Source organism: Bacillus rossius, chromosome 2 (assembly GCF_032445375.1).
Source record: "Bacillus rossius redtenbacheri isolate Brsri chromosome 2, Brsri_v3, whole genome shotgun sequence".
Lineage (NCBI taxonomy): Eukaryota > Metazoa > Arthropoda > Insecta > Phasmatodea > Bacillidae > Bacillus > Bacillus rossius.
This window is the reverse complement of record NC_086331.1, coordinates 122,815,569-122,843,052: the sequence shown is the minus strand read 5'-3', so window position 1 is coordinate 122,843,052 and position 27,484 is coordinate 122,815,569. Positions and strand designations below refer to the sequence as shown.

Below are 27,484 nucleotides of genomic sequence, written 5' to 3'. Positions count from 1 at the left end.
CGGAGCAAATGTTGTGGCATAACGATTTTCGCGACAGAGGAGAAACGACAGTTGGTGTCAGATTCTAATTGATTTTTAACGAACTTAATAAAGCTGAACTTTATTTAATTTTATGAAGTTAATGAAACATTAGAAATATCCGATGAAGTAAAAAAGCATACCATTTTTTGAATAGTTTTGGTAACTTTAAACCTGAATTAATTAAAATCTGTTTATCGACTGCATGGTGAAATTGGTCTTTACAATCTTAAATGTTCTTGGTGAAATTGACTTAAATTATTCGGTAAAATTAAGCTATTTGTTTGTATCTTTTGTATCTAAAATTTGAGTAAATATTTGGTTAAATGCTTTTCTTTTGTAAACTTTGCTTAAATTTGGTATAAATAAGTTTAAAATCTTTAACTAGTGAGTTCGGCTGTAAGGTAAAAAAGGAAAATATTATTCTTTAAATTGGTTTTTATGTTAACTGTAATATATTTTATATAAGCTAATTTTTTCATTGAAATTTAAGATGTTTTATCAATACATATTTAATAAAACTAAAGTTTCTTTGCGAGATAACAACTTTACTATTCGTTATCGAAATAAACCTTTTGTCTTTAGAAAAAATATTTTAAAACATATTCAAGCTTATTATTTTAATTTTTTTTGTTAGCTGTTGTGGCTCCAATTGAATTTATATACATTTAACTTTTTTTGTTAGGTGACGGCTATTGACGTAGAATGTTATTACATATTTTTAAATCTGGGTGTGGTGTGCTCGATTCCTCGATTGCATTGGTTATGATTAAGGCCATGCTTGAGTTTGTGTTGTGTTTGCGAATGGGGTTTGGTAGAAATAAGACAGATATATAAAAATGTAAGTAATTAGACGTTATTTTTTAAGTCTTTAGGACTTTTTATTATATATCAAATGCATTAATTGCGTTGTAATGCGTTAAAAGCGTACTTAAGTTTTGATATATGTATACTACGTAATTACTCATTAATTTAACTGTAAACATAATCTGGCCGAAGATAACCTAATTGAAGAGGTGTAAAATTTGACAATGGTACTTCTTGCACTATGCAGTGTTAATTGGTGCTTGATAAACGCTTTACCTGTTCAAACTTAACCCTTGTAAACTACTGTCAGTTGAAAGGTTTAATAACCAACACACAGCTTAAGGCCCAAACACAATCAAAACGAGTATTTCATAATCATTAAGTGGTATTATAAAAACATTTAAACTACACATAATTTAGTCTTAACTAGCTGCAACCATGTATTCCAATAATTATTTACACATGACTATTAGTATTTCCTAGAGTTAACTATTTTTGCTACCTCTTTGCTAATGTTGCTTCTAAAACCGTAGTACGTTTTCAGCCAGTTAGGAGTTCTGTTTGTCTTACTTCGGTTATATTTGATAACTTTTATTGAATAAATAAAATCTGTTATTGATTAGATAGTGATATATATATGTATGTACCTATCTATATGTATATTTTAATATATATAATTTTTGCACATTGGAGTTACGCTGCTCATCAGTATTATAGCACACTTTCCAAAGGGGTGAAAATTTATTTCTGCATTTATTATAAATTTTTTTGTTATAGATTTTGGTTATCTAATTTTATTCTCTAAGTTATAATTTTTTGCCATATGATTACACCCTGCCAACTATTGCACTGTTAATTTCTCACAAGATAAACAACTAAAATAAGCAAAGCGATGAGTTAAATTTAGGTCCATTCATTGGAGCTTGGGCCTCTGTATTTGTTTTGTGTTGTACAAGATATTATGTTTTATGTTGGGGCCTCTACGTCTAAAGCCGATTGAATCTGCGCTACATTTGGGACAACACATTACCATTCCACGGTAACGGAATGACATATTGTAGGGTGTTTTTAATAAATTAATTAAAGTACATAAATTTATTTTTAATTTAATAAAACTATCACATGTTCTTTACTATAAGAAGTATCTCTTCATTATAGAGAAGTTATATTTGCATAATTGAACCTCTTTGAACAATTGTTATGTAACTACGATCTAGGTAACAGACTTAAATTAAGAGAGACTCACATTTAATAGTTCATTTTCAACAGAAATTGCTCTGACCTCAATTTTTATTATATTAAAAAATAAAAATTATATGTGTACATTTATATACCTAGTCTGTGTATCAATTACAAATAAATAAAATATAATTTTTAAATATTTTAATGTTGATTTTCCAAAAAAGAGAAAAAGGTTCTGTAACATCATGGTAACGGAATTACTGAATCTACCAATTACATGAGCTATGTTGCTCTAGTTGATTTTACACTTAATAATAAAATATATTTCCTAATTTTAATACGTCTACCTCACAGGCAACTTTATGTTAAAGTTATTTAAGACAGTAATTCTCAAGGCAAGCCTTGAAACAACACTTCACCACATTAATCTATTTGAGTTTCTAAAAGAAATTTCACAGTGTCTTCCAATGTCACATCTTCATTTTTGTCACTAGTGCACACAAATGATGATTCTTCATTGAGAGGAAAGACCCTCTGTTCTTTCCATCTTCAATTGCAATAACTTTCTGATATATAAAACAGTTCTATTTTCTTTCCCAAATATAGTATTAAAAATTCCGTATCTGTTTTCAGAGATGTATGTGAATGTTTTGTTCCCTTATTTATATTATTATTATTATTATTATTATTATTATTATTATTATTATTATTATACATTTATCACCTTGATTGTGTAACTATTGTAATTTAGTTGTTTGTTGTTTTTGTAATTACTGTGTGGTTTTGTTAGTATTTTCGATGTATATATGTTTGTATCTGTACCTCTCTGTATGTATTTGTCCTTATTTGTTGTTATCACTATAAGTATGTATGTGGTAGTATTGTGTGCTATGGTGCCGAAGAGCAGGGAAGTCCATATAATTAAAGTGATATCTTTTTATTTGCCCTTATGTGTCGTGACCACTACCAAATTCTTACTAAATTAAATACATTAAAAAATAAAAATACGATAGGCTCACAGATTGTTTCTTGAACTGACATAGCTTCTTTTTTTATCTTCATTCCAAATTTCTGGATCAGTAGTAAAGTAGTAAATATTACTTTTGGTGGATACTAGCCACAATTTTTTTAACACTGTTATTTGATACTACTTGCACACTGCACCAACTGGATTTTTTGTATGCCAACAACATTTTCCTATTTCTCTTTCAATAATTACTTAATTTTTTCCATTTAGTTTTTTAGGTATTTGAGCCCTGATTTTCAACTCTATTTTGCAGCTGTGGAGACAAAATCATGAAGTGTGTTTACTGTCTCAGAACCACTCGTCACCTTCATATAAACAGCCTTTTTTAATCAGACCACCTGTCCCACCTAAGAGACCTTTTCCTTGTAAAGTAGAAAAAATAGTGCTGATATAGAATAATATGTAATAATTCACTTTATTCCTTTTTAAGTATGCCTAAGTAACTTGGCAAATAAAAAAAAACTGCACTGAAAAGTTATTACATGGTTACTGGACTGACAAATTAAATTAATCTTATATGGCTGGGCCTAAATTAATAAGCTAGGTTCAAACTACACTCATAAAATAAATACTTTAAAAATGCTAGAAAAATTACTTCAGAAAGAAAATAAATTTGGCAGAAGCAACAAGGCATTTCAGAAAAATAAATTTTAAAGGTTAAAAACTAAGTTAAACAAACTGCAAAAAATTGAAGCCACACAGTTACCAATTAAGGAAAAAAATCACTAGATCTAGTGACAAATGATAAAAAATAAAATTTAAGCTAAAGCAGGAATAGAAGATTGCATCCGCTACACTTTGTTACATGATTTATTTCAGTTGCGAAATGTTTTTTCAATAAGTTACAATATTCACTTAGAAAATTTAAACCATTGTCCAATTCATTACTGCTCTGGAAAAATTTGTTAAAAGCTGTGAAAGTTTAAATCTGTATCTCTGAACAAAACAAGCCTTTATATATGTGTGAGTATACACACACACACATACACACACACACACACACACACACACACACATATATATATATATATATATATATATATATAAAACTTGTGATGGCTTAAGAAAGTATGTAATCTGCATTTAATAATTACAAAACAAGTGTAATTAAAACCTATACTATAAAATTTGTGTGTTCATGAGAAATTACTTGTAAATTAACTACAAGAACTAGTAGTAGGTGTCTATGTCTGTGTGTATGTGTGTGCAAGTAGTGTTAAATTTTACCTTATTTGGTTTACATAGTTTTTAAGTATAATATATGTGTATTTCGGGATATGGAGATTGGTAATATAATTAATATACTGTTCGAGATTGGGCCAGTCACATTTTTAAATAGTTTGTGAGTTATATGGATTTTCCTAAATTTGACTTCCAGGGGACTGACGAATTTCATAGGAAATCATAAGATTTATTGTTTCTTTAAGCATGTTCAATACCAAGTATCTTAGAATCTAATAATGGTACTTACTATCTTAAGACTTAAATCACATTGGTAACCATTGAGTCTCAGTCTTCAAAACAATTTTTTAACATTTTTGTTACTTAATACTTTGAGGTAGTTTATTTTAACATTAAACAAATAATATACAATCCAGACAAAAATAAGACCAGTTATGCGTTAAGGTAATATTACTTATTCACTAGATGTCATTAGCAAAATATGACTTTAAAAAATTTAAATCATCTCATTTTCTACAATGAAAATAATGCTTCTAAAACAATAATATTAGTTTAACAACATAATAAAAATTACTTTTCAAAAATGACAAATCTCTTCTTTAAATTGGTAAAATACCTTGTTCCCTTTTGTAACCAATTTTGGTACAGGTAATTTTTTTTATTACTTGATCTACTGGCACATCTGACACATCACTTTTGTCTAACTTAAACAGAATGCTACCATTTAAATATTTAGTTGTAGCAGTCATTAGGGGTGCATGAGTACTTGAAAGTTCGAGTAGTTTCAAGTTTTACGTACTCGAATCGAGGCTAATTTTAAAGCTCAAAACATTCAAGTAGTTTATTGTTTGGTCTAAGGACATAATGAAACATCTTTAATACAAACCTGAGTAACCTAGGTTTATTTAACTAGTAATTGTGAAGCTCGTACACAGCAGTTAAGTAGGAAACGTGAATAGTTCATGAAGAACTGAATAAAAAGGTATTTGTTACAACTAAGTACCTTCAGCTTGCGACGCTTATTTTCTCCTGTCGTTTCATTATTATTAACAATGTAGATGATTAAATATTGAATTTGCTAGCGATGGTGGCTGATTTTACATAATTTCAGACTGTATTTATGATTTAATTTTTGTTTGGACATATTTACGGTCATTTAGCGCATCATTGTCATAATTTTGTTTACGTTAACCTATACTACAAAAACAAAACATAGGTATAGCTTCTATGGCTGTATCCGAATACATAGGGATGCGTCCTTAGCACACACATCCCTACATCCCTTAGCAAATGCAGCCACAATGTAGAGGACACATTTCTAATGGATGGATAGTATCCGAATACTTTTACTACTAGCACCACCTGTTGACTGTCAGTCGTACTAATGTTCACGCAGCCATTTTGTGTAGGGATTTCTACAAATATTCAGCAAAACGTAAATAGGCTAATAAATACCTACGAATTAAAAAATAATGTAACGTGTATGTTATACATGTTAGCGATCCAAATAAAATAAATTTTATAAATTGTAAACTTTAAAAATACTTATGAGTTTTGAATTATCCTTTAAGTTTAAATTCGTATTTTTATTATATTTATTAACGTATTCATTTGTCTCTGTTTAAGTTATCACTTTCGCTTATAATGTTTTAAACAAATATTATGCTGAAAATCGGAAGTAATATTATACACAAACAAAATAAAACCCGATTCCGAAGCTAATGGATGTAGGGACGCGTTAGTGGATGCGAGTGTCGCATCCCTAGAAATCTCGAATTAGTGGATGCGTGAAGGGATGCATCGGCATCCCTTGTGAGAATTCGGATTCAACACAAAGATGGCCGCGCCCACTACGATGCACTTTTAGTGGATCCCTTAGCTAAGGGATCCATTAGGCCAGTATTCGGATACAGCCTATGTAAGCGTCATGTTCAAAATTCTGTAGAATTCGCTGCAGTAATAATTGTTTCTTAGAATCAGCTTTGAATATCCTTTTTACACATAAATATTATATACCTATGTGTGTTACGGATAAGAAATAAATGTACAAAATACATGCCTATTTTACCATCTGCCTGGCTCAAAATAATAATAGTGCACTTAAATGTGAAGTGACCACAAATGAATGACGAATGACGGAGAAACACGGACGAAGCACCATAGTTACCACACAAACACAATAGTTACCAAGAAAGAACTACTTTAGAAATACCATGATTACTGCAGATGCAAAATAACTACCACACATGCACCATAGTTATCATAAACAACCAAGATATATTGGGAAAATTATATTTATTGGGCAAATTAAATGTTACGGCACTGTTACTTTACCCACCAAGCACAAGCACAATATTATCGTACATACATTTGGAATATTCTTGTACTGGGTGTATATTGTATAGGGCATTAATGAATTTGAATATTTAAAATGGTGAGGAAATGATAGTAACGGTGTGAAAAATTGTTATCATTATAATATTCCAAATTAACATTCTAAATTTTAAGTTCTTCACTGCGATAAAACTGGATAAACATAGTTTAGTCCTTGTGCTTCATAATATAATTTGAAAGAGAATTATATTTTTAAATTAATTTGTACTAGTTGCCTACAAATTTTTTGTAATTAAAATTCAAATAACCTAGTTAACTTGTCGCGGCCTCGTCTCTGGTGAAGATGTGGAGACGGGGTGGACGTCGCTCGGTCGTTCGGTAGTCGTGATGTTTGCCCGGCGCCAGCTCTTGGGTAGAGCAGCCTCACACTCTGAGGCGGGAGTGGACCGTTCGGCCCAGTGCAGCTGACCGAGGACGTGCTGACAAGGAGTAGCTAGCAGGAAGATTGGGTGTAGAAGAGAGGGATGCCCGCTGTCTCACGAAGAGTCGCTAGCAGAGGATTGCCCGCGGTCTCACAAAGAGTTGCTAGCGGATGGGTAGGCAGTGAGAGGTAGGCAGAGAGAGAGAGAGAGAGAAGGAAGCCCGCGGTCTCACTAGGAGTCGCTAGCTGAGGAGAAGGGGAGCAGAGGTATTCCAATAATTCCACAATTGCTTGTATTGGTGATTATTCTCCCAGATGGGCTGGGAGAGGAGAGCTGTCTAGGCTTGTTAGCCCGCACAATTTATACAAGTTTCTTCTACAATCATTTGTGTTAAAGTTTTACATATTTCTATCCCTTTTGATCTTTTGCATTTACAATATTATTTACAAGTCTACAAAACATACTTACAATACACACTTAATAATCTTAATAAATATTTACAATAATAACTTATATAACATAACTATAACACATTGTCTCTTTATATTTACAACTGCCATCTGGTGACGAGTGGTGGCACTACCAGGGCCATGGCTGGAATATTGTGCCGCGGACAGGGCTGTGACCCGGGTTTTTGTTTAAATAAAGAGGAGGTACAAAGTCAAACTTACATCAAAATATACAGTTGTAAAATTATTATCTAAATATAAGTACTGAAGGTAGGGACTGTAAGCTGTTATGCAGTTTGCACTATGATAGTGAGTAAAAAAACCATCACAAGATACTATGTGCATTTTGTACTTTTGTGTCACTATTTTCTGTTAGTTGATTATGAAAGGAAAATGAAAAAAAATTCTGACTAATCAAAAATACTTGAGTTTTTGCACTACTTGACTCGGCATTAGAATATGCTACTCGTGCACCCCTAGCAGTCATAATTACAAATCAGAATTCACAAACACACAAAATTCAAACTAACAGCTGACTATCAGACTATAGGAAAACAAATGTAACCCAATTCTAGTTCATTTTACTACCAACACATCCAATATTACACCACAGGCTTTGTCAGGACTTGGTTAGCCAACCTATGGCTAAATTCAAGTCGTAAAACACCACTTGTTCTTTTACCTGAGGTTAGCTTAACTGTTGGTTGGCTGTCCTACAGATTTAATGGGAGGTCGTAAAACCGGCCCTAAATGCTTAAAAAAAAATTTTGAGTGAGTTATGATGTTATGGTTAAATAGAAAATCATCTTTTAAGGCATAATCTGCAATAAATTTAAATCACCAAGTTTGAACATAAGCTCATTTAGCTCTGATGTACAGAAATAATAATCTTGTTAAAGTGAACAGAAGTATAAACATGAGTGCCTTGTACATTGTATACCACCTAATAGTCTTCCAATAATTTAGTAATAATTTAATGCACATAACCAAGGTTCTGCTTGGTATAATCACCGTAATACAGATTGTGTTTGCAAAGCACTGGTGTTTGGGCCACCCAACAACTGTTATAGTAAATTGCATGTTCGTATAGTTCATTGTTCTATGTAAAAATGTGTTTTCAATAATGGATATTTCAATATTTTTTTTAGGTTTGCCAAAATCATCTATTATGTTCGCTACTAAGTCATGCCCAGTGTGAAAGAAAATAGAGCCCACCAGTGGTATACTGATACTTACAGGTAGGTGTTCTATATCTATACTTATATTAATATTATAAAGCTGAAGAGTTGGTTTGCTTGTTTGTTTGTTTGTTTGTTTGTTTGTTTGTTTGATCGCGCTAATCTCAGGAACCACTGGTCCGATTTGAAAAATTCTTTCAGTGTTGGATAGTACATTTATCGAGGAAGGCTATAGGCTATATTATATTATCAATAACTTTAGGGATCCTTACTAAAAGTCCAATTTAGAATCAAATGCGTTGGAGGGGGTTAGATACAACATGCAGTACACGTACGAAGTGTGTGTTGACAATGTCGCAGGCGCATAGAAGTTTATTTCCTATTGCCTATTAACATTGTTGCCACGCACTAGATGCCTTATCATTCTTAATTTTTCCATACAAGTAAAAAACACCCGTGTGATATTAACAACGAAGCAATCAGTACCCTCATAAGAGTTCAATTAGTATTTAAATACTTTTTATCAATTTAAATCGCAAACCTAAACTATTGTTTTTTTTCCTCTCTCTGTGTTTAATTTGTTTTTTTATTGCCCTTTTATTCAAGTATATATATTTTACAGACTTGAAACTTCACAGTAATGTTCCTTATGTTACGCAGGATGACATCTTCCGAAAATTAGATCCCATGGGTGGTTAAAACCAGGCAACAGTGGGTACGTTGTCTGCATGAGAACAGGATTTTGCATTGTTCATGCCTTCTGCGTCTCCATGGCAACGGGCATTGTGCGGCAGTGGCGTACCCACAAGGAGGGGCATGTATAATGAGCGGTGCAAGAGTGATCTGCCTGTAGACTGCCGTAGCGAAGTACGGGTAGATTAGTTGTACGTTGCGTGCACGAGTCGGGAAACCATCGGTGCTATTCATTTTCTCTCCGGTGCATTATACAGCATTGTAATAAATTTTCACTGAATTTTTTTTATTTACCATTACTGTAAATGGGAGATGTGGCTTAATTTTTTTCCATTAGTATAGCCGTGCGAAGCCGGGTCGGGCAGATATAATATTATAAATCACTCCGGGCTAGGAAAAAACAGTTAAATATGGTAGGTTCAAAACAGCAGAATTCACTCACCCTGCTTAGAAGTGATGGGTTAGAAAAAAGTCCTTGTTAACATGATACAAAGTAAACTTTACTTGTATTCAAGATCCAGTTTACAGATCACCCAAAAAAGTATGTAATCAGAGATTTCTGGGGTTTATTTTAACCTAATTTAAACAATTTAGGATTGAAATAAAAAATACTTTCTTTGTGCAACTATAGGGTTTAAGGTATTCACAAAATTTCAGCTCTTTAGGCCTTTATGACTTGGAAACAAGAGAAATAGTCTCTTTTGGCATATTTCCTGTGAAGTTTTAAACACACCACTATCAAAAGGAAACGTACTTACACTGCGTTGACATTACTTATTTTTCATTCAAAAATTTATAGAAAATTTTTTTATTGTTTAATTAACATTTTTGGACAGTCCTTGTTTTAAACGAAAGCCAGACATCACTTTTAAGGTGTACGTGAGAGTAATTTGCTCTAGAGGGTAGGTACTATCAGGAGCAACACTCGTTCATGATGCCAAGCGAACAGTCTGAGTTCAGGCAGTTATCAGATACTCTCTGATAGCTGACATCTGCAAGTTGAACTATCACGTGGACACGTCAGTCGGTACTCTCAGAGAGTAACAGATCTGCTATCTGGATTTTTTCCTGATAGTTGAGAGTGCTCGCAGCAACTAGCAAGATGCACAATGGAAAAAAGCTCCCTCCCGTATAATCGTTATGTTACACATTTTATAGAGTTGTACGAAAGCAGGCCTGTTTTGTAGGACTGCCAGCCCATATTCGTTATAGAAACGCAATAATAAAAGTAATTACAAATGTAATAACATAACATCAAAAATCTTTTACTTGTGTGTTCAACACTCCACAAAACTTCCATCACTATCCTTCCAATAGTGCAAACAAGAATTCGGAATAAATAATTAAGGCTGCTATACGAATCTCATGTGAATTATTAGCTTATTCATTGTTTTTAACATTGCAATTGAAAAATCAACTTACTTAAATAACTAAAAATGTTTACTCAATAAAAATTTCTTCTGTACATGTCTAAATGCAGGCATGGCTTTCATGTTTACATACTTGTAAAAATTTAAGCAAACCCTAATCCGATTTTTGAAATTTAATGACAGTTATCATCTTTGTGTCTTCTTTAACAATCATTGGTCCATGTTTTTGTATTAAATATTCAACATCTTCTGCTGATATTCTTGTAAAATTGCAGTACTTGTGAGCATCTTCAATAAGAAGTTCTTCAAGCAATTTGTTCATGCCCCATGCTGTTTTCTTCTACTTATATATTCCTTAACCCAACAAGATAGTGTCCTTCATTCCTCTTGTTTACGTTGCTAATTAATTAGAACAAGAACTGAGGGGTTTGCTGATAAAACCAGTTACAACCACTTTTAGTCAATCATGAGTTAGAGTGTACACAATATAATATAAAACAGCAAGCTTCTTTTGGTGCAAGAACCAGATTTGAATAAGATATGGCTTTTGGCCCAAGTATGAACCCCATTATCTGTTTGGAGCAAGAATCAGGCTAATCAAACTTTGTTACTAAAAAATTACAAATATGGACCTAACTGGTTCTTGCAGAAAACTCTTCGATTACAGCTGCCACTCTTGGCGACATGACTGTGAATCTTAATGCGTGGAAACTGCCCTAAGAGCTCTGAGAGTTAAACTCGCAAGAGTCTAAGCGCACAATTCTCCGAGATCTCTCGCGAGAGTGGAACAGTTCTCAGGTGGACATGATCCTGCTAGTTGACTCTGAGGAGATATAGCTACTATTGAGTGTGTGTGCTCTCACATGGACAGGCACCTTTATATTTTCTGAAAGTTTCTAGAAGTCCGGTTGTAAAATTTCTGGATGTGCTCTAATATAGAAGAAAACTGTGCAAGGGAAAAGCTAAAAAAAAGTTTCAAAATTAACCAAAAAGGGCTAATTATGTTATAAATTAAGAACAAAGTTTATTCTACTCATGCTGTTGAGCTGTATGTAATAGTATTATAATTGTAATTTTGTATTGATTAGAAGAGGAGATAATTGGGAAAATGTGGTCCAATATCATAAAAAAAAAGTGTTACTAAAATAAAACCAAATTGAATTTTGCTAAAATCTCTTTCAGGTTTACACGGACTCTGTCTAGAGGACAGATACTGACTTTGTCTGGAGAGGAATTTCACTGTTCTAGGCCATTCCATTTACGCCCTACATGAACAACAGACAGACAAACTCTCTTTTATTATTATAGATTACAAAATATGAACTTACAGTGAGTGTGAACATTAGGATAGAAATTACAAGGATAAATACAGACTATGTTAGGCAGAGCAGTTAGGAGGTAAGTATTAAAAAAATGATGACATTCACACAACTCCAAATTCAGTAATAACCAAACTTGAAATTTTAATGGTCCCTTTTGAAAACAATAGTACAAGTTTACTATTTATGACCAGCACAAAGGAGTTAACATAAAAAAAAATTAAAACACATTAGAAACAGTACCCGAAACATAATTTAGACACTATTAAAACTGACAAATTAAACCTATATGCCCCAACTGGCTGATGTACAAATAGGACAACCACCATAGCTAATGATGCAGCCCAAGCACCATGCTTGAGACAGCCTGGCCACTGGAGGAAGCTAGTAGCGGGGAGAATAAAAAGACAAGAGAAAAGAGGAGAGAGAGCCTGGATGAGAAAGGAGGGATGGGAAAGGTATTTAGGGGAGGGGGGAGAGGAAGGAATTAGACCAATGAAGAATTAGACTACTGCGCTGAGGAATACAGTGTCTACTTGTTAAAATCCCTTTTTAGTGTTTGTTTGTTAATGTGATAGCACACGTGGAATGAATAGTAGGCCTATCGTATCTGAAAGGGGCCATTTAAGGTTTCCCTACAAGTATATAGATTTCACAAAATTTTGATAGCATACCTTTTTTAGTTTTGCATTTTTGCACTCTTTATCAATGCAAATTTTGGATAGTATCCATTTTTAAAATGTGTCCTTGCAGTTATTGTCTTGCACTTGGCTTTCCAGCAGAAAAATGGAATTGCAGTGTGGCCACTCGACCGGGTAAATCGAGATACCTGAAATTAGCTGGAAATTTTTTTGGTGCCAGGAAAACCTTGAGAAACCAGTGAATTTTTAAAGCCATTGCAATTATTTGTCTAGCAAGCTGAAAAGAGCTTAGTTCTACGAACTGTCACTTTTATCATTTTTGAGTGCTATATGCCATTTATTTGAGCAGTGTTCATTGCTTAGTTGTAAAACTACATGCCATGCCTACAAACTACATCACTTAGACCATTTTTGAGCGATGTTTTCTGGTGAACCTCTGCAGCGGATGTGAGGAATGTGACATGTGTTAAAAAGAATACTGTGGATGTCATAGGGAGGAAGTTACTACTCAGTTTCTTATCTTTCGTATCTCGTGTTTTTTTTTTTACTTGTGAAGATTTTAACTGGTGTGGCGGTAATAACAAGTAGTTCAGGAAACAAAGACCAAAAGAAGCACAAACCTGTGAAAAATTTGTTCAAAGCAGAATTTTTGCAGTGTTAAGAATATGCTTAGTAACATTTCAAAAGTGTACCGTCGTACACCTTGTGCATCACACCGAAAACATGCGTTAAAGTTCTTTATGACATCGTCTTACAACCATCCATTAAAATTTTTCCCATAAATGCAGTTTCTACCATAGAGACGCGGTAAAACTATCTAAATTATCTGGAAATGTTATTCTACACAACCATTTTAAAATATTTCAATTTTGAATACCAAAATTGAAATAAAAATCTATAAAGTTATTGATTATGATTTATTTAATTTCATTGAAATAAAATAATGATTTACATAAAAATTAAAGGCTTAATGTGAAAATAATCTTTGCGAAAGTGTTTGCTTATTCATTAACCACTAGAGTAGCCTGAGCATCGGAGTGTGTACCATCCAATGGTGGTGCTCTGGTCGCAGTAAGCCTGGCGACGTGAGTTATACACGACCTTGATCACCAAGTTCACAAGTTACTGCGTTTATTGAATTTAGGGAATGCTCCAAAAATGTTAAGTTTAATTCAATTTAGTATCCTTGAGTTAAATTAACACAAGTAAGATAATATTTTAATCACTACAAGTAAGATAGTATTTTAATCACTTTTCTCTTGTGAAGAGTTTTTGATATGGCCCTATAAAATTGTAATGAACTTATTTTTTTATAACTTATCAACAGGAACTCTCTAAAATCCAAGTTTACTAATTATGTATGTAAATATCTTTAAAAAAACTCAGGTAGTTTTTCCTTCTCATTAAGCATGATTTAAGTATTAATTTTTAATATGGCTGGTATCTGTTTAGAATGGGAAAATGGAATCACTAATAAGGTTTAAAGCCATGTATTCTTGGGATCGAACATGACGTCAAATTTCGGATAAGCGATGATAAATTAGAATAGGTTTTCACTATGTAAATTATCAAGAAAAAATAGCTATATTTAATACAGAAAACCATGATTTAAAAACTTCTTAAATTATACCAATACTAATCAACAAAAAGGTATAACGTCTGAACGTTATTGATTCATACTATCACTTTAGTAATGCAGTCGATTTGTAATTTACCCAGGTTACGTGGTCAGTTAGAAAAAAAACACTACTAGTTCTTATACTGCCAATGAATGTATGTATTAATAATCATAAGGAAATATTGTTAATTGTTAATCTGGTGTAATGTTATAAAAATAAAACCCACTTTTGCATCTACTTACAATACTTAATTGAAGCAATTTTATGGTGATTTCTGACATGGGATTAAAAGACCCAACCCAAATGACTGTAGCATGGCCTCCATTACGGTAAACACTGTGATGCTCTTAGTACCGCTCTAGCAAATCAATAGAATATTGTAGACCCTTAAAAAATATACCATTCTAAATCTTAAGAAATATTCAACATCGTTTGTTTGAGTGATTTTCTTGTGGGGCTCTTTATGTATACAATAATTTGTATTTTGATTTCTGAAAATTAAAAAGTATATATATATATATATATATATATATATATATATATATATATATATCTAACTTTATGAATTTGCATTGTCTATAAATGATAAGATATTAAAACTAATAACAATTTTCTTTATTATCGTGAAGAGTAATGTTTTTATATTATTTTGGTTGGTATACATATAGTTGAATGCATAAATCGCTTTTATGGAATGGATTTTTGTGGAACAATGAAATAAATGATCATTTAGGACCTAACTGTACATTTTTGGTATAATGCACAAGGTTTGCGGCGGTAAATGTTTGATATGTTAATAGGTAACTTTGATTCTGCCGCTGTAAAAATGTTCAGTTTTGGGATAATTTTCCATATATTTAAAACCTTGGTTTCCTAATAGCGAAATTCTCCCCAGCTCGAGCGACTTCAGCACTGCCACAGTACAGTGCAACTATAATGCTCAGAATGCTAGGTTGCTTAGAACGCTTCAGCTATCAAATCGATTGTGCCAAACTCTTGACAAATATACCATTTTAAAGCTTAAGAAATTTGCAACAGCATTTTTCTAAGTGATTTTCACATTGTGTTCAACATGTTTATATAATTTATATTTTAATTTACATTAATTTAAAATAAAATCTCTGGAATGGACTATTGTTTACTGACTGCAGCAATTCCTGTTGGGTTTGAAAGTGATTTTAATTCACAAGCTGTGAAACGTGTCTTCGGTCCCTCTGTCAGAATCTTTTTCCGACCACAATTCTGACGTGTTTCATGGCCACGTGTAGTACACCACTGCTTGTAGACACGTTGAACATTCTGCTGTGAAACACCAACAAATGCAGAAACTTAATGCACCATATGGCAGTGGGCACGGCCAAATACGATTGCCCCTTTTTGCCACCCTGTCACAACCGTATGTAGGGTTGGCTGGTTTAAACCAAGTGGTTTTTATAAATAACCAAATAGTTTTTTAAATAATGTATTTTTAAATAGAATGTCTTAATATTTTTATAAAATAAATTTATATGATTCCATTTAATAGCAATAAAATTTAGCTAATTGTATCTTGTGATTTACAGGAACAAAAAATTATATACTTATCAAGATCTTACTTATTATTTAAATTATCTGAATAAGTTCTAAATTATACCCAGCTAAATAAATGAATTAGTGAATTGTAGACAGTGTAAAAAGTGAGGAAATAAAAATAAATTTATTATTTAAAAAACTTGAATTTCTGTAGAAAATCCCAGACTTCTGTAAATCCCTACTTTTAAGTCCCAGTCAGATGTGCAGATTTGCTGGACTTCAGTTCTTTGATGTTGTAACTTTTCTGGTTCAACATGAGTGGCAGAAAGCAGGATATTGTATGGCTTTCATTTTAACATGCTGAGAACCAAAATAACTAATGCAATAAAAAATGGTTCAAACCAAAAAACCAGGTTGTTTGGTTTATTTAAAAAAAAAATCTGGTTCTTTTTCAACCTTGTATCGTACAACTACCCATGATGACATACACTGTCCTTTTGAAATATTAATGTCTCACTGATCACTACTATCTTATGCTCACATGCAGTTGAGTACGGGACTCATTCGCTGCACCATCTGTACAGGCTTAGTGATACATCTGTGCGTACACACAATTAATGTACAATTTTTTGTTCTGTGAGCTTAATATAAATAGTCACAGATTACACACACTGTTTGTTTAAAAGTGTTTAATCTCTAGTAATACTAGCGGAATGTTATTGATACACATGCAAAATATGCTTTTGAAATTTTTCACTCTTTCAGAGGTTCTAGGAAAAATATCAAAAATATAATTTTCACACATTCTTGTTTTATACAGGATGTGAATTTCAGGTTTTTCGATCCTAGGACCTTTGTGAGGTGCTCAGTTCACTAAAGGTTGACAAGTCATGCATAAGTCCTTGAAGGTAAGTCACTCACACATACACCCACAGACACATACACATATATACACATACATGCACATACACAAACATGAAGTCATTTTTTTTTCTGAATGAAGTCTAAGAAATACTAGTGCATCCTTTTTCAGCAGTGTAGTGTTTCAAATATTTGGTGCCTAAAACAATCAGGCTACATACTTGACCATCAATGTCCCACAATATTTTTCTTTGGTATAGTTTTTTCTTGAGTTTTGACAATTCTGCTAGATAAAAAAAGAGTTAAAATATTTTATTATAAGGAGCAAAAAAAATTAATTTTTGCCTGAAATAGATTTTATATAATTAAAGTGTGAGTATGATTATCTTTTCACTGAATTTTCTCTCTTGATAATTTGTAGCAAACATTTGTGTAGGCTTTTTAAAACACTTAAAATTTAATCTTGTGAATATCTCAGGAATGTTAAGGAACATTTCTATTATTCTTTTTTTTTTTATTAAGATTGTTGGAAACAGTGACTTGTACTTAACTTTGACTCATAGATCATAGATAAGATAATCTAAAGTATAAGTGTTGAAACATGTTTATCTCTTCAAAGTGTCAAGGTGCTAAAGTGGTAATTTATTGAGCACATGTCTTCTATTTCAGTACATCACAATCATCCGGCAAGAAGATGTTCAATAGATCAAGCCTGCATTCCAATGGCTATATAGGTAAAATGCTTTTTACTAGTTCTTGAATATTGGTTTAAGTCTTACACAGGCAACTTTGGATCCATAAATGCAGTAAGTCCTGCTACTACATCGTATTTCACAGTGTTGTTTTGACTAGTACATCCTTTGTTCTTTGAAAAACTGATTTGCATTAAGCCTGTTTGTAACTGCTACTACTTTGCAGTTTGGTACATTGAAGTCATTAAGAAACAATTTCTGCAACAACATTTCTTTCTTGCAGGGGAAAGTTAAATATAAGACATGGAAATATTCGTATTAGAAGAAAGCACATAATCATATCTAGATGAGACAGTAGTATCTTGGTATGTGTTTTATGCTGTATGTCATTGTAGTTGTTAAGGCTTTAGGAAATATACATTGTTTTCTTGTACCTCCAGGGAGGCAGGTTGCAGTATAAATATTTACTTATGATTCAATCTACTACTGTTTTTTCCTCACTGTCAAAATTTGATTTTTTATTTTGGATTTTTTATCATTTATGACATGTGATCAGTAAAGTGATGCTAACATTTTTTTTAGTAATTAGACCTAACTAATAAAAGAAAGTATCTTGTATCAAGAAATTTATGGCACATTTTAATATTAACCATTATGTTTGAAATAACTGGTCCCTTCCTTGTTCATAGCTATAAGCTAATGACTGCAATTGAAAAATTCCACTGAGGAGGTTTTTTTTATATATAAACACAAACTATAGTAATTATATGAAAGTGAATGATTCCTTGTTTATTTAATAACTTGATATAACTTATGCTTCCAAAATTTTGATATTTAATGTTCATTTAGCAAAATACATAACATAATATGCAGGTGTTTTTTTATACCTCAGTATTTGACCTCTATATTCAACAGAGTTTATAAGGCAAACTGTGATTTCAAAAATGTTTTTACTATAGAGTTGGAAGTTATAGGAGGACTTACTGTATAACCAAGTACAGTGGTGAATAATACCTGGCATGTCCTATCCTGTAGCATTGGAGTGGGTGGCGACAGGTGCACTAACATTACTTAAATGGTGTAGTGTTAAAAACCTGGCACACATTTCAAATTACCATGGTTTCAAATGGCTTGTGTAAGACTGACTTGAAAATACTTCTCTCATAATTGAATAAATTTATTGTATAGTTGTTATCCTAATTGAGAATGGTCTAACTGGTAGTAATAAGCTTTTGATTTAAATATTTTGTGTGTTCAATAAAGATTCATAGATCTTACTTGTGTAATCTTGTATATTTATTTATAGAATTTCACAGTTTTATGGATGGAAATATTTTAGGATATTAGTAAATAAAATTTAATAATAATGTAATGTGATCACTTATAAAACTAGGTTTTTTTATGACTGAGGTCAGTTGTGAGGAATTTACTGGGCTACTAACTAAAATCCTAGGAATACAAATTTAGTACTCGTTTGGAACCAATATAAAATTAGTGGTTCCTAAGTTTTGGTTAATTTTATTAAATTTTTGTGATGTGTTTTTAATTATAGAATGTTCAAGTAGACAGATTCATTGAACATTATCTGAGTAGCAACCATAAATGTTGACAGCTTTTTCTGATACAAACTGAAATACATTCATGTATTCTTTGACTGCTTATAAACATTTCATTCTACATTACAAGCAATAACCATCATCATTTCATAATATTACTAAGGAGCGAGAGCATCAAAGGGGGAGGAACTCCATGCCCTGAAAAAGAAAAACTGGCATTGTGACTTACAAAACATTGCCTCTCATTTGCCTTGAACAAGTACACACTGAAGCCACTGCTTATCTGGCAAATTACAAACATTTGCTCATAATATTATTCAACATATATTCACTCCTGTAGTAGCAAGAAATTATCCTTTGTGGCTGTAGTTTAAGGGCGTGCAATGCTACAAGTTTAATGGATTTCCCGAGGATGTTGTAGATACACGTTTCTTGACAAAAAAAATCAGTTGGGTAACACGTGTTTCCTTTTACTGAAACTTTAAACCAGGCAAAACCAGGCCACAAATGCATTAATGATGTTTCACCACTGTCAGATCAGTGTATCAAAGTAAGATCACATATGCTTATCCTTAAAAAGTTGGCAACGTTATGTGTGATGTTTGTATGTGAGTTTTTTGATTGCCTAATACCTTTCTAGGCATTAAAAAAAAGTGGTTTGCTAGTTACATTATGTTAAATAAATGTGATGGTAATGACAACTCTTACCTTACAGATGGGCAGCACCAGACACACCAGCAAGAGGTGGGAGCAGGGGTGGTTTCTGACGAGGTCCCCACATACTTGATAGAGCACCTAGCCACTTTTACAGTGTCAAAGGAAACCAGCATAATTTATCCTGCTGATGGTATGCGAAGGCTGCTGCAGTTGGAAAAGTCCAATGGAATCTGGTCACAGAAGATGCAGATGCAATTGGACCGCAATTGGGTGCTCATAATGGATTACGAGACAGGGGTAAGTTGTGTTAACGTGCTGTATTATTAATTTTGTTCTGTCTTTCTGTAAATTATTTATCATCACTGACGGCAATTAATTGTTTGTCAATGATTGTGTGTAACTACTGTAGCAGCAAACCACGGTCTGATTACCATTTTTGTTTTGCTGGGTGGATCTTTAGGTTTCACAATGTTATTAGTAATGAACAGCAACAAGGTGTGATTCCGTCTGAAATATAATTACTCCATACTGAGGAAACTTATAACAGATACAAGAAAATATTAACGTACAATATTAATTACATTCTTAAACAGCTCTCAGGTATATTCAGAAAGAGAGAAAAAAAATTGTGGGTCGACCTGTTGTTAAATTATAAAAAGTTTTCATTTAAAAAAAATACATAAACCAATAAAAAAATACAAATATGTTTAAACTATCCCAGTATATATACTTAAAGTCCAGAAATTATGTTTATCTAATGAACTGCATCTGACGACGTAATTTAAAGAAAGTTAAGAAAAGGGTCAAACAATACAGTAGCGCCGGAGGTCGGGGCTTCGTTTCCCGGAGCTCACGCGGGAACATGATGCCAGGGCGCTTGTGTCCTGTTGAGGAAGGGAGATGAAAATTCCAATTCGGCATCCGGCTCTCGGACCCTGTCTGGAACAGTCCGAATCAAAACTGATCAGAACTTGTACAACAGACAATATACGGGGCAGAAAATGCCCGGAAAAGTTAAGGGGATGTTGAGGAAAGTCGCGGATTGTCACTCACCAGACAGGGGAGTTGGCTTCTGTTTTCCGATGCGTCGCCAGCCAGGAACTGGATCCCGCGAATACGCGGTTGAGCGCGGACGTTTCTACCATTTCACAAACGAAATAATTTAAAGGAAAATAACTATTACTCTTGTACTACGCAGACGAACTAAACTACTTGAAAAAAAATTACCCTTATATAAGCGACTACATAGTCGGTTGCGGCCGGATGGAAGTCTTGCAGTGTCTCGTCGACTCGCCGATAATCGCAAAATGGTCCGTCTGCAGTCACGACCCAAAGTGTCCCGCGAAGAACCGCGTCTCGTAATTAAAAGTAAATCTTGAATCAAAAGTGGAGGGGGTGACTGGGACGTCCGGACCGAAAGGTTCCAAAGTTGCCCGAGTGGGCATCATAAAAAAACTCTGACTGATGTCTCGAAGTTGGTAGCACTGGCCGACCTTAGCGCTATCTGTTGAGGGGTGTCTGAAATAAAAAGAATCGACTCGCCCAAGGCATCTGCTTAAACAAGGGAATAAAGGGGCAGTCAGGTGCTACACTCTGGCGGCCAAGATAATAAGTTACTGTTTCTGCCGCGAGATGTCGTGGGGTGGTCCATCTTGGCACACACATTTTTTATGCAAGTCGTCCTTGGAGACGGTCGCTGTCTGCTGGGGTTTCTGACCGGTCATTGGTCTTAGGCGAATTCTTAGAACCGAGAGGGAAGGGGGGTGGACAAAAGTGCAACGACGCTGAGAACGAGCGTCCATGACGTGCTTTTCGAGGAGAGAACCTAATACGTATTCGTGACGGTAAAGGCTATGCTCAGCTCGTCTCTGAGAAATGGTAACAGCTCGTCCAGAGCTGCTGTATGCAGTTTTAGTCATGAAGTGAAGTAACGTTACAGGCCTGGGACGTGCCTGGGAACGAGGGAAATTTTAAACTGGCAGCCAACAAAGTCTTAGATCTGCAAAAGATCCTATAGGTCTCTGGGAAAGGTGCTTCAGTCTACTGGCACAAAGTTTAACTAAGGAGAGTACACCAGCCTAACAAAGAGTAAATCGCCCTTTAGTAACCAAATTATAGAGCAAATAAAATTTCAAAAAATAATTTAAAATTATAATAAAAATTTAAAACAAATCGAGGTGAAATACCAAATTTCCGGCACACTACACATGCTTTAAAATATATGTTCAATCTGTAGTTTTAGTCCCTTCATACTACGTAAATATATTAAATTTTTTTGGCGTTTAATACGTAGTAAATGTGTTATTTTGGGCTTCTGCTGTTTTCAAGATTCGTAGCAGTTCACAGAAGACTGCAGAGTGATTAAAATGTAGTTTAAAATTCTAAAAGATGTAAGTAATTTTGTAGTATTTCAGACCTCTGCATTAATGGAACTTTAGTGTAAGATTGCTGTGTTACAAAAATATTTAGTTCTGTCTGTCGTAAAACTGATTTTTGATTACTGTGATACAGTTTATGGTGATTTAAGTGAGGAACACTATAAAAGTTCACAGCACATTCAGAACATGTGTGTCAGGGTCATTTATAATTTAAAGAGTTGTGTGCATGTCTTCCCATATTACAATAGGTTGTCTTAGCTTACACTTGTTACAATCCAGACTTCCAGCTAGCTCTCAATTGGTCTAAGTTGAACATTCAAAAAAAAAACTTGAAGGCATTTTCTGAGTGCTGGGTGCCCAGAATAATTTAAGTTCCATATGATTTTTATTTTTATTTTAAGTCTGTTTACCATGAAGATTGCAAATAAAGTTTGTCAATTTATTTTTCCTTTTACCAAACACTGAACATGCCTGCCATTTTATGACACAGTACACTTTACATCAAGAAAACAAAAGCTCACTGAACAACTTAAAAAAACAAAAGGTTCATCAATTGGGCACAATATTTACTTACAGTTTGTTTAATTAAATGCCGTGGTCATTGCGACATATGGTACGAACGGCCAAGAGACCATTGTCTGCTCAGCGTAGCCAACAATTTACTGCACCTTGTGGTCATAAAGTTCTAATTAACTGTCAGAAATAAAGTTACAAACATTGCGGCCTGGGCCAAAGGTGTGAAATTCTTCTCAATGCTACATAATATGTTAATTTGACGAGCTGCCTTCAACACACCTACTCTCACAGTTGCCCAACAGTTGGCAACCCGTGACAACAGCTTTCTGCCAACTGGAAGGAGCTGGACTCATGACACCATCAAAAACCAATCACAGCCCAGCATATTCTTTTGACCAATGACACAACATTACACATACACTAAACAGCCAATACTGGCGCGTGGCAACAGTATCTCCAACAAATCCCGAGAGTGTTTCTACGCTTATCGTATCACATGATTAACACTGTCTATTTCTATCCTGACTTCCTTGTCACGAGATGTTGCATCATCTCGCTTTCATACCAAAAACCATAGCAAAAAATACAAAAGAAAAACATGAAAGCACATAAAAACTTAAATGAGTAAGCAAAAAATAGGTAAAAATAACTTAAACAACTTTTTCATAACAAAGCAAACAAACCATTAGAAATATTAAAAATGTTAAATAATTGTAAATAATGTCCATAAAACATTGCAAATGCGCAAATACTTCTCAAAAGGTTAAACAGCTGTTAGTAACATAATGATAGGAAACCTAACCAAGTATTATTTATGATTATAAAAACATAATAAATCTTCAGTAAACTAATTACCATAGGGGAAGGGCAGTAACCTGGGTTGCTTCACACTTTACAAAAGACATTTCCATTGCCTTTAAACGCAAACATTAATGGCATAGTCACCTTCCTATCTTGCCGAAAAGTTTCAGTTTCTTGGTTATCGATACAGTACAGACACATGTTCTCACTTGCTCGTACCTCAATGTAAGACACCTGCATATGCCAATTTGTTTCTACTGTACCTGGAACAACCGACCTGAGTCAATCAGGCTTTAAAGTTTTGTTTCAATGTTTAGGACAATATTATTCAGGTACTTACTAAACTCATATTGTAACGCCCCTCGTGCCTCAAAATTGAATTATTTTAAATTAATTAAAAAGAGCCTTGGAAACTTGCTGGGTAAGAATAATTAGAAAAATAAGTTTATTGACCAGAGGTGGCACGAGGTGGAAAACAAGACAATTTGGAACTCCCTGACACAAGCAACTGGGGAGATGGTGGATCGTTTAAGGGAAGAAGGTATATCATAAATAAATTAACACTACACAAGTAGCTTGGTCTATAGGTTCCCTGTTTTATTTAAAAATGTAACTAATGAATTCCGTTTTCCATTTGATTTGGCATTTATAAGTTTCCCAATTAATGATATTAACAATATGCCTTAGTTTTTCGAGAAAGGGCCGGCCCTAATTTAGTATAACAATACATACTCAACTTTACCAACAAACAATTATATAAACAAAAATTTATAAGTATCACACCAAAATTTGATTTGTCCAATCATTACATCGATGACTAGTTTTATTGATTCTACATATTCTTGAGGAAAGCACTGTTCGCTGGTAGGCTATTCATTCGATTAATGTAGTTCGTAGCTAGAAAGTGGGGGGGGGGGGGGATGTTGATTTCACATTACCACCCGGGTCTTCAAAAAATAACGTCGGGTCGCCGAAACCTCTCTTCTAACGTGACCCGCAGTGGAGGTGCAGGACCACGAGCTGGGAGCGATTTCTCTCTCCAGCACTTCGACCCTGTCAACCAGGGTGTAGAGTTCGGAGCTCACTAGGTGTCTCGCGCCGACATCAGGATGCTGCGGACCGAGAAATCAGGATGCGCGGATGAAACCGGAATTTTTAGAATTAAATAAGAAGAAATAAAAATTTAACTACGCATGACTTTTCTAAAAACTACCTCTGCCTGGCTACTGTACAAACGGGATCACATCCCTTAAGCAAACTGACTACATTCTCGTGCACGCGAAAATCACCGTTCCCGCAAAAAGCCTCTTAGCGCAGAGGACGTAGATGAGACGAGGTCAGTAGCCGAGGTCAGAGGGCTGAGTGCCCCGCAATCGGCCAAAACCCCTAATTAAATCGGGCGGTAAGGCCCCGGGTCAAAGGAGGGGGTAGGTTCGGTTCTAAGCCGAAAATTTCCGAAGGAGTCCGAGGCGGTCGTGGCAACAACACGACATGCGCGCTCTCTACCGGACCGAAACGAAAACAAAGAACAATCGACTTCTCCGGGCCGCGAGAGGAAAGCATAGTGCCTTATGGCACCGCGACGCTGCCTTCTAGCGGCGTAAGGGGGAACTACTTGAGGTGGTGAGCAGACTTGCCACCAGGTGTCATGAGGGTAAGCTCTGCACGCTGGCGACCAGGCCCGCGGTTACTTTTTTTTTGCCGCTAGATGTCAGGGATGTGTCTGTCGGACCCGGGAGAAGGTTTTTGCATCAGGTCATCGTCCCGTCCGGTCACTGCTCTTAGCTTAATTTCTCAGAACTAAAGTGAGGAGGAGAGAGAGGAAGGGGGGGCAGAAATAGCCACTAAGGTGGGAACGCAGCTCCACTGGAGACTGCTTCGTGACGAGACATGCTTTTCTCAGCAGGCCTCTACAAGGTAGCAGCTTGCAGCCCAGGAGCTGCTCAAAGCAGTTTTGGTCATGCAGGGAATTAAAATTACAAACTCGGGGCGTGACTGCAGGCGAGAGAAATTTCAACCGGGCTGACCATGTCCACATTAGACAGCAAAATATCAGATTGGCCCCCTGGGAAGGGGCTTCGGTCCACTGGCACAAAGTTTAAATCCGTGGCGTACACCGGCCTAACAAAAAGTAAATCACCCCCATTAACAACCAGATAAATTTAAAAAAAATAGAAACCCCGAAAAATTTTAAAATTATAGAAAAAATTAAAAAAAAGTGACGAAATGCCTAATTTCCGGCACATACTCCCCCGCTTGAATGCGGAGCATATAGGGAAAATAAACAAACACTTACACTGCTCATTAAAACTAGTACCAGGTTCGCCTGTATCCTACTACTTATATTCTAACACCTTTGAGACGCGTCCGCCTCTCAGGCACAACATATCGATAACCCTTAAACAATATTATTAACTAAGAGCTTATTAACTAAGTGGCCACTTAAAACTAATACAACGTAAAGCTAGCATTCTTATTTCTAGTACCATGGATTTTTAAGACCTCGAGGATTTCTGGCATGCCTAATATTAGAGTGTCCCCTATGTTAGGGTAAAGAAAATTAAACACATCTACTTTAAGTCAGCCTGTGTTTTCTTTAGATGGGAGATGTGCGCTCTGGTCACGAATTCTCCCGAACTGGGGTCAGCTAGGCTAACCGTAACTGGCGTTAAAAATCGCTGTATTTGAAAAGAACCCCTCCAGCGGTACGCCAGCTTGGCGGAAAACTTATCCACTGCCTTGCTGAGTGGGTGTGCCTTACAAAGCACAAAATCGCCTACCCTGTAAGGGTTAGGAGATCTGTTTTCGTTGTATTTCTTTTTTCTGCTCTCATGAGCCAGATTAAGATTTTTACGACCTCTTCTCCACATCTCCCTGATGTCTCTCGGATCATCGGGCAATAGGTCATTCAAAGACCAAAGATTTGAAAGAGGGGTATTTGGTCGGTAAGTGAACATGAGTTCGAAAGGAGTACTTTTGTGTCCTTCATGATGTGCATAATTAAAGGCCATTTGTAGCCACACCAAATTCGAATCCCATTTATCCTGCTCCTGCGCATGGTAAGCTATTAGAGCAGACCGGAGATTGCGGTTGAATCTCTCAGCATGCGAGGGCTGTGGATAATAAGGCGAGGTTGTGACGTGCAGAATGCCATGTGAGAAGCACATGTTCTTAAAAATCCTAGCCGTGAACTGGGTTGCATTATCTGACACTACTATAGACGGGACTCCCGACGTCTTGAAGATATGATTACGTAGCGCAGATACAGTGTTTTCTGCGGTGGCTTTTCGTATGGGGATGAGCCAGACAAATTTTGTGAAGGCGTCGATACACACCAGCAGCATAGTGTTTCCTGTCTTTGAGCGCGGGAAAGGCCCGACAAAGTCGATAAACATCTTTTGCATGGGGCGCTCGGCCACATCTGAAGTTAAATAACCGAAACGAGTGTTCTGCGCTGGCTTACTCAGCGCACAGATTTTGCATATTTTCACCTGCTCGGTGATGTCCTTGTGCATGCCGTCCCACACGAAATGACGTCGGATACCCTGAATGGTCTTATATATACCGAGGTGTGCGCCCACCGGCGAGGTGTGATAATAATGGAATATCATATTACGTAGATTTTGCGGGAGCACGATTTTGTATGTTTTTGATTGGGGGGTGCGTTTTTGCAACAGCCCCTTAGACATCCTAAAGTATTTTGGCGCCGTTCCTGAACTAAAACGTTTAATAATACTGGAAATGTGTGGGTCAGCTTCCTGCTCGCTCTGTAAATCCTGAAATGCCAACGGAAAGCCTGTCAATAGGGCTTGACATAAGAGTGGTGTTCCTTCGGGCGGAGTCTGAGTTGGGTTTTCGAACATGCGAGACAGTGTGTCCGCTACTATATTCTGTGTGCCCCGAATATGTTGGATTTTGAACTTCAAAGAGGAAATTTTTGCAATCCATCGCCCGAGTTTCCCTAATTGTTTCGGGTGTGCCAAAAGCCAGGCTAATGCCTGATTATCTGTCTCCAACAGGAATTCCCTGTGTTCTATAAATTGGCGGAATTTGTCAATGCCAAAAACCACGGAGAGGCATTCTAATTCGTAGATCGAGGAGGCTTTCCTCTCGGCGTGGGTAAGTGTCCGCGATGCAAACGCAATAGGCTGTCTGCAGCCTTCGACTTCCTGTGACAGTACTGCGCCAATAGCCACACTGGACGCATCAGTCTGTAAAATGAAAGGTTTGGTGAAATCTGCCATGCGGAGTACAGGCGGGGAAGAAATCG

General features: G+C 35.2%; 1 protein-coding gene across 1 annotated transcript in view; it reads left to right on the top strand.

Moving 5' to 3' along the window:
- The first annotated feature begins 718 nt into the window (after positions 1-718).
- LOC134529734 (epidermal growth factor receptor kinase substrate 8-like) overlaps positions 719-27,484 on the top strand; it is a 123,693-nt gene continuing 96,927 nt past the window's right edge. The window contains exons 1-4 of the mRNA XM_063364115.1: positions 719-859; positions 8,570-8,659; positions 17,284-17,348; positions 19,578-19,816. Coding sequence (XP_063220185.1) covers positions 8,607-8,659; positions 17,284-17,348; positions 19,578-19,816 — 357 coding nt within the window. The 5' untranslated portion in view covers positions 719-859; positions 8,570-8,606. The remainder of the gene's footprint in view (positions 860-8,569; positions 8,660-17,283; positions 17,349-19,577; positions 19,817-27,484) is intronic.